At 42.1% G+C, this 8927-nt stretch overlaps 1 protein-coding gene across 1 annotated transcript; it reads left to right on the top strand.

The window, feature by feature from the left end:
* Positions 1–1368: 1368 nt before the first annotated feature.
* On the top strand, positions 1369–5676 carry SPINT4 (serine peptidase inhibitor, Kunitz type 4; the record flags this gene model as incomplete). Its single annotated transcript, XM_082430436.1, has 2 exons — positions 1369–4150; positions 5489–5676. The coding sequence occupies exons 1-2, from the start codon at positions 3835–3837 to the stop codon at positions 5674–5676; spliced, it is 504 nt and encodes a 167-aa protein (XP_082286562.1). The 5' UTR covers positions 1369–3834.
* Between the last annotated feature and the right edge of the window lie 3251 nt (positions 5677–8927).

Here is an 8927-nt window from a genome sequence, read left to right as displayed (position 1 = left end):
TCCTAAAATTTATATGGACCACAAAAGATCCCAAAGAGCCAAAACAACCTTGAATAAGAAAAACAGATCTGGGGACTTCCTTGGTGGTGCAGTGGTTAAGAATCCACCTGCCAATGCAGGGGACACAGGTTTGAGCCCTGGTCCAGGAAGATCCCACATGTCGCAGAGCAACTAAGCCCATGCGTGACAACTACTGAGCCTGCGCTCTAGAGCCCGCGAGCCACAACTACTGAGCCCCTGTGCCACAACTACTGAAACCCATGTGCCTAGAGCCCATGGTCCACAACAAGAGAAGCCACTGCAATGAGAAGCCCACACACTGCAATGAAGAGTAGCCCCTGCTCACCACAGCTAGAGAAAGCCTGCACCCAGCAATGAAAACCCAACACAGCCAAAAAATAAAGAAATTTATAAAAAAAAAAAAAAAAGAAAGAAAGAAAAGAAAAAGAAAAACAGATCTGGTGGCATCACACTTCCTGATTTCAAACAATACTACAAAGCTATTGTAATCAAAACGTTATTGTACTTGCATAAAAACAGACACATAGACCAATGGAACAGGATCAAGAGCCCAGAAATAAACCCATAAAGGATCAACTTGACATAGGAACCAAGAATACACACTCAGAAAAGGATAGTCTTTTCAATAAATGATGTTAGGGAAACTACATATTCACATGCAAAACAATGAAATAGGACCCTTATCTTACACCACTCTCAAAAATTAACTCGAAACTGATAAGGACTTTAACATAAAACTTGAAACTGCAAAACTCCTAGAAGAAAACATAAGGAGAAACCTCCTTGGATATAACATCAAAAGTGTTAGGGGAACCACTGACAGAAACCACCCACCCTGGCCAGGCACCACAGTAACCATTTGCATGAGTTATCTTGCAACAGGAGGTCCTGGTAAGGAACACGGAACTAACAAGCCACCACCAACAGGAAGAATTCGGGAAAGGTTAAAAGGAGAGAGGAGACACCAGTCCATATGTCCTACCAACCTCCCAGAATCCTCCTCGCTGGAATCGATCTTGGCTGAGTGCTGCACGGGCCACCAGGAAGGATCCTGAGTCAGAATGATTGGCCAGAGACAACCCAGAAACTAACCCTATTACCATAAAACCTGAGACTGCGAGCCACGTGGCAGAGCAGTCCTCCTGGGTTCCCTTACCCTCCTGCTCTCCACCCGGATGCCCCTTCCCAATAAAGTCTCTTGTTTTGTCAGCACCTGTGTCTCCTCAGACAATTCATTTTTGAGTGTTAGACAAGAGCCCACTCTCGGGCCCTGGAAGGGTCCCCCTTCCTGCAACAAAAGCAAAAATAAACAAGTGGGACTACATCAAATTAAAAAGCTCTACACGGGGCTTCCCTTGTGGCGCAGTGGTTGAGAATCTGCCTGCTAATGCAGGGGACACAGGTTCGAGCCCTGGTCTGGGAAGATCCCACATGCCGCAGAGCAGCTGGGCCCGTGAGCCACAATTACTGAGCCTGCGCGTCTGGAGCCTGTGCTCCACAACAAGAGAGGCCGCGATAGTGAGAGGCCCATGCACCGCGATGAAGAGTGGCCCCCACTTGCCACAACTAGAGAAAGCCCTCACACAGAAACGAAGACCCAACACAGCCAAAAATATATAAATAAATAAATAAAAAATTTTAAAAAAATGCAGGTGTTGAAGGATAACGGATAGTTGAGAAAGTTTAAAAAAAAAAAAAAGCTCTACACAACAAAGGAAACAATCAACAAAATGAAAGGCAACCTACGGAATGAGAGAAAATATTTGCAAACTATATATCTCGTAAAGGGTTACTATCCAAAATATATAAGGAAATTACACAACTCATTAGGGGGAAAAACCCAAAACGTCTGATTTTAAAAAGGACAAGGTCCTGACTAGACATTTGTCCAAGAAGACATACAAATGAACAAGTATATGAAAGGATCATAAACATCACTACTCATTAAGGAAATGCTTATGCTGGACATAAGATTAATATATAATATGAATAACATTTTATACATCAGAAACAAACAGAAAGAAATGTAATGTTTGAAGACAACTTTTATAGTAATATCAAAAATATAAATAAGATTGCAAGACCTGTATGGTAAATACCATAAACCTTTCTTGGCAGATATTAATGAAAACCAGTATAGAAGAACTGTATACCAAAGACAATATTGTAAGGACGTCATTCTCCTCAAAGTGATCTGTAAATCCAATGCAATTCAAATCAATAACCAAGATGGGTCTTCTGAAGTGCTTAACAAACTGTCTCTAAAATGTATATGAGCAGATTCAAACAAGTACTAATCAGGGAAGTGAGGGGACGCAGAAACAAGGGAGGAGTAGTCAAGAAACAATAGTGCAGCCTTGGGGCTGGGTCCTGGTTCCTTCTTAAGGAATATATATAACAATATCTTTGAGTTCTTCTTCAGGAACTAAGGCCCCCACCTAGGTGGAGGATGGTGACTTCAGCCTGAGCACAAGATTCCTGGAGGACCACCCAGTTACCTCACCACCAACCAATCAGAAGAAAGCCTCACACCCTGCAGCCTTCACCCCAAATTTTGCCTATAAAAACTTTTCCCCCAGAACCATTGGGGAGTTCGGGGTTTTTGAGCACAAGCCGCCCATTCTCCTTGCTTGGCCCCACAATAAACTTTTCTCTGCTCCAAAAAAAAATAAAATGTATATGAAAATGCAAAATCCTAAAATAATGCAAAATTCAAGCAATTAAGAATGGTTTTGGAGCAGGAATATACAGTGTAGTGAAATAAAGAGTTCAGAAACTGAATAAAAGAGGCACTCATCATTAAATGGGTCTGGGAGCATTGAAAAAATGAAATCATATCTTTATTTTATACCTTACCAAAAATAATCAACTTCAGGTGGCTTAAAGGTTCAAATGTAAAAGTCAAAATTTCAAAAGTCTTACAGGAAGACAGAACAAAGGTGTCCCACATTCCTAGGTAATAGAGTGTCATGAGTTCACATCTTGTGTCCACTACATAATAGATGTGTGACCTTGTACATATAACTTAACCTCAGCCTCAGTTTCTTCATCTGTAAGTGATGATCGTAATTGCACCTAACTCATGGGGTGCATGTGATAATTTAGTGAGATAGAAGTAGATATAGATATAGATATAAGGCTTTAAATAGTGTTTTGCATGAAGGAATTACTATAGGGGTTAGCTACTCTTAGGCTGCACCCCACAGTCCTGCAAGGCCTGTACTTGCCCAGCTTCAAGACTGAAGAAAGAGCCCAGAGTCAGCAACAGAGACATCTGTTTAATGGAGAGGGGGATTTACACGGCTGAAGCAAGGTCCTGGAGCGACACACCATCATGTGCAGCAGACAGTGGGCAGGACATGGAAGCAGTCTTCGCTCTGGGGGCCAGCAGGGGGGGCGGGTTAGCAGTTAAAGGGGGAATTGACTGTCAGGTTGGCTTATCGGTTACCAACCAGGTAAACTAGCAAAGGGGCATGCCCTTCACCACCCCTTTGATAAAAACAATCATTAGCTGGGGCTTGGGGCAAGTATGTAGGAAGGTCAGTCCTGTGAGTAGGGTGTAGGTGAAGCAGGCACTGGTCAAGCAGGGGATGTACAGAGAGCAAGAGAACAGCCATCTTGAATGACCTGACCATACAGCTACTATCATTACTACTGTGTTTATTACATTCTTTCTGTTGTACCAGGATCAGTCTCTTCCTTGCTGTAGAAGGGTAAGGTGAGGAAAGGAAGCAATCCCTTTTTAATTCAATGCTCCGATGGTTCTACCCTCCATGGTTAAACGTACCCAGAAGCTCTGCATTCTAGATAAACATGAGACTCACTATCAGGGGTCTAATCAGCCTGGGACTTTCAGCTTCATGGCTGGATACCCAAGTACTCACCGTCCAACTCAATACCTGGAAATGCCCAGTCCTGGCCCTTGGGGTAAGTGGGTTCAGCCCTCTCAAGTATCAGGTCCAAAATATAACACCAGTTGATACCAAGACTCTCCTACTTGCTGCTAGCTGCACCATGAAGTCTACTGAGCTGGGATTTCTTTTGGGGTTCTTCGCCTTCTTCTTGCTGACTACCCCGCTAATGGGTGGTGTTACTAGGATTTCTGAGAAAATATGTGGAAAACTCAAAGGTATGAAACTGAAACAGAAAATAAATCCAAAGACTAATTATGAAGGAGGAAGAAAGAGTTAGAAAAAACTTGATATCCAGGTGGTCCAGGAAGGTCCTCCTTTTGTGTCAATACCCATAAACTCTTACTACCTTGACTTGGGGCATTATCTACTCTAGGCATCTGATGAGAAAAAAAACAAACTATGACACCAATAAGTCCTTTCCGCATGGGACTCTCTTTTGTAGGAGGTGCAAAGGACTAGAAGTATTCTGAATTAGGGGTTTCATGGCAAATTTCAAAGATCTCAGGCCATTCAAGAGTATGTACTGAGATGAGAGGGAAAAAAAAAGGAAAACTGAACAGACTGAGGCATTTTCAATATCTAGGCTCTGGGGGAGTAGAGAATGCTTGAACACATGGTCGCTGTTCAGAGGAGCTCAACATGCAGATGTGAAAGGCAATGATGTTTTCTTCCACAGATAATGTGTACAGGCTCGAGTGCTTCCGTAACATGGGGAGATAGCACAGTCTACACCGTGAGTCAGACACCCCAAATTTCGGCCCTGCCGCTTAGCAAATATGTACACTTGTTCAAGTCACTCAATCCCTTACCACCCCTTAGCTTCAGTTTCCCTTGTGTTACACATAGATCAGAAAAATGCCTGTATCAGAGTGTGTTTGTATAAAATAAGATTATGTATGTAACTGTATTTAAATAGTTACATTTACCAAGGAATATATTCCAGTCTGGCTGCTTGAATAGGATGAATAACAATCTCTGGGTTGCCAATACAACCATGTTGAATAAAAACAGAAGATTTGCCTCTGGCAAGGGGACAGAGGGAGAGATGACAGGGTATGAGGGTGAAAGAGCGTCACCTCCAGGGTTATGCATCTTGGTATGTATCCTGTGTCGAGTAGCAGGCACAGTTACCTCAAACTGGGGGCATGGTTAGTATAGTGAGTCTATGAAAACTGGAGGGTAAGCATTGTATGTCCTATGCAGGCAGTTAAGAGGAGAGAAAGATGAAAGTATGGAGAAGCAGGAGATTGTGCTTTAATAAAATGTAAGATGTGACAGGTAAACCTCATTACTTTGCACAAGATACCTGATAGAACTTCCTTTTTCACTGCTCACTATGTCTCCAAGTCACTGCCCAGGACCAGAACCTAGAGTTTTAATCAATTTCCATGTCCAAGGGCAACCTTGCCAAGTGATCCTAATACCAAGAGAAAACCAAATGCCTTTCAGTGACCTTGAATAGGGAATATCTCCAGACTAATGTGAGAAATTTTTAAGGGCCTGTGAAGACAACTCTCTATTTCCCCCTAACTCAGTGGGAACCTCTCATGCAGATCCCTGCTTAATGGACTACCGATTTGGCAGCTGCTTTGAAATTCACCTTAGATATTTCTACAACAAAACTTCCAAAAGATGTGAAAGTTTTGTCTACTCTGGCTGTGATGGCAATCTTAACAACTACAAGCTTAAAATAGAATGTCAAGTAGCCTGCGATGAAGAGTACAAAGCAGCGGTGAAGTAAGGAATTCAATCTTGTCCTTGGTCCTTGGGGAGAGGAAAAGGAGAGGCTCTGAGATCCCAGGACAAACCCTGGTTTGGGATGGGAAGAGGGAGGATTGTCATAATCAAAAGGTTTAATAGTTGGGTTGGATCTCAGAATCACTTGTCAGTTTGCAGTTAGGAAATCGAAAGTCCAGAGAGAACATAATAGCCATCATTTATTGGACAATTACCATGTGCTGGGTACTACACTAAGTAATTTACATATATTGATAGAATTTAAAACTAAAAACACCCTAAGATAGATGTGTACCATTATTTTTATATGGCAGATGAGGAAACCACGTCCAGTAGAGGTAACTAACTGGCCCCAGATCACATTATTAAATGACATGGCAAGATTCCTAAACAAATCTGATCATCCAGGGCTGGATCATCTTACGTGATCACCCAGACCCAAGCTTGAACTCCCAGACCTGTGAACTTCCCGTAGCAACATACTGTTTTATACAGCTAAGCTCCCAGCCCACACTGCACCATTTCCAAGTCATAGGAACTAGAAAGAGGTCCACGGAGGTAACAGCACTATGGCATGGCTGATTTCCATGAAACTGAGATGGAGCATGGCCTTGGGAGTAACTCAAAAGCAGAAATTTTGTTTTATTTATTTAATATCCCCAGTGACTCTTTTTTTTTTTTTTTTAGATTTTTTTGATGTGGACTATTTTTAAAGTCTTCATTGAATTTGTCACAATATTGCTTCTGTTTTATGTTTTGGTTTTTTGGCCCGAGGCATGTGGGATCTTAGCTCCCCGACTAGGGATCAAACCTGCACCCTCTGCATTGGAAGGTGAAGTCTTAACCACTGGACCACCAGGGAAGTCCCTCCTAGTGACTCTTTGCAGTTCCTGGCACATAGAAGACAATGACTAAGTTTTAAGGGAATGAAAGAATGAGAGATTAATGGAAGAATGAGAGCTTAATCAATGGAAGAGGAAGGATATTGAAAGAGATGGCATCCTCTGGGCTTCCCCTGAGATAAAAATGACTTAAATTAGTAGAGGGAGACTTTCCAAAACCTATAACACAGGTCTGTTTTTTTGTTTGTTTTTTTGTTTTGCTTGAACAGGTCATAGTGGATTACAAGTTTAAAAATTCTGGAGCTTCTTGATACACCGTCTGAAACACAGATGTAGGAAAAATCAGACCAATTTTAAGATCTTTGTAAGTTCCATAATCTTTGCATCCATTTGCTATTTTCCTGACTGCAGTGTTGTGTTTCCTGAGAACTAGTTGTATGATCATTAAAATGAAAGAACTTTATGTGTCAGCCCTTCCTCCTCTCTGAATATCCTCCCCCCGACCCCCACCACCTTATCCGGAGCTGGAATGTGAGCTGGTCCTAGCCATTACTCCCCTCTCCCCACTGAGCCATTCCTCACGCATGTACTCAATGCTTACACTGTTACAGGTGTGATGAGCCAAATATGGATAGGTTTGTATCACTTTGCCTCTCAGGTTGCGTAATTGGTAGAACCAAAGTACCAAATCTGTGCTACTCTTTGTCCTGAAAATCAAACCAAACAGTGAACCTGACACTCAAGTGAAATGTTCTTGCACTCATAACAAATTTTTCTCTGTGTTGTTTTCTGATTCATGTTCACCAAACCAGGAGTCCCGATTAATTAAACTAACTTGCTGACATAATCTCTATTTATCATAGTTATTTGGACATTTTTTAGTACCTTCATCATGGACATTCGACTTGGCTCTTCTCCGTCCTTCTGGGAAAAGAACCCTCAGCTTCAATTCAGTGACTGTGTTTTAGCTCCCAAGAGAATGGTCATCCTAACACTGTTTTGCAAGTCTTCTGAATATAATGCTGCAAGGTTCGGCATGACCATGATCTTCCCAGCTGTGGGATACTCAGCTTGGCCATCTCATCTCTGAATTTCTTCAGGCATCTCTTCCCTGCACATCTTCCCTGTCCATCTTATTGACAAAATCCAATCTCTCACCTGTGAATCACATCCTGGACCACTGGTGACTAGGGTCAATGTCAGAGGCACTGTGAACCAGTGAGATCCTATAGCTAGACATGTAAGTCTGGTGTCTGCTCAATCTTAAGAATAAGAAAACCAGTCCCCTAAGCAGAGACAATTTTTTGCAAAAATTCTGATTACTTCAAAATCAGACCCTCATCCAGACAGGGTTTACTCTGAACATGTGTACATTCGAACTTTGGTGAAGACTCTAGAATTACAAGTCATTCTTGAGCCCCAACAGCTGCAGGAGACATGCTGTGGACCCTGAAATATAGGGACTAGGTTAATCTGACTGGTCCACATAAATGAAAGTTCTGAGATTTTCCTATCATGAGTCATGAAGCTGGGTGTCCCAGAAGTGGAAAGATTGTTGGAGACAAAATAACATATACCCATAGTCTGTTTGCTCCCTCTTTCAGTCAACTCCTGGAAAAGCCAGAGAAGTAAAAAGAAGGTATATAAATATTAATAACTAAAGTCAAGACTAAGAATCCTTTGAAGAAAGAAGGCAGTTGTATCTTGGAGAGAAAAGGATATTTTGATGCCTAAGACAGAGAGCTGGGCACCAAAGGTGGGAGAATGAGTTGCGTGACAGCTTTTGAGTTGTGTTACTCTCCCCAACACAAAAATCTGAGTCTGTCTGTGTCTGCTCCCTTACCAAAGCAGTAACAGCCCCAAGATACTGCAAGGGCAATTGAGATGACATAGTGGCGGTCTCAGAGCCCAGCTAGAGTAAGGGGTGTATAAAAACAGGTGCAATTGGACTAGCCAGACACAGAGTTTGTTTTCCCTTCTTCCTATACACACTGAGGGATAGATAACTGAACCTAAGGGAAAAAAAATTTCCATAGAAAACACATCAAGGGCAGAAGATATGTTCCCTGAGCATGTGGGGGAATAGTGTTATTCAGGAAGTAGCAAATGGGTGTAAATAAGCCCAGATTGTATTAGTGTGAGTCTCTGGCTGGAATTTTCCACCATCCACTTTAAATCAACCAAGAGAAGTGCCAGGTAAGAGATGTGGGCTTTGGTCCTTCTTCCCGACACTGCCTCGTCCCTCTCACACTAACCCATCCACCACATACATACACAATAAAAGCAAAAACTGCTCACATTCCGATGGACAAATGATCACAAACAAATTTTACCACAAACATGTCAACAAAGAGAAACAACAAGCTAAATAACCAATAGGAAATAACCCTGAATTAATTGAAGAGATAAATGA

This window comes from Balaenoptera physalus (assembly GCF_965194825.1).
Source record: "Balaenoptera physalus genome assembly, chromosome: 16".
NCBI classification, from domain to species: domain Eukaryota; kingdom Metazoa; phylum Chordata; class Mammalia; order Artiodactyla; family Balaenopteridae; genus Balaenoptera; species Balaenoptera physalus.
Note: the sequence above shows the minus strand (reverse complement) of the source record. Positions and strands in the feature narration are given on the sequence as shown.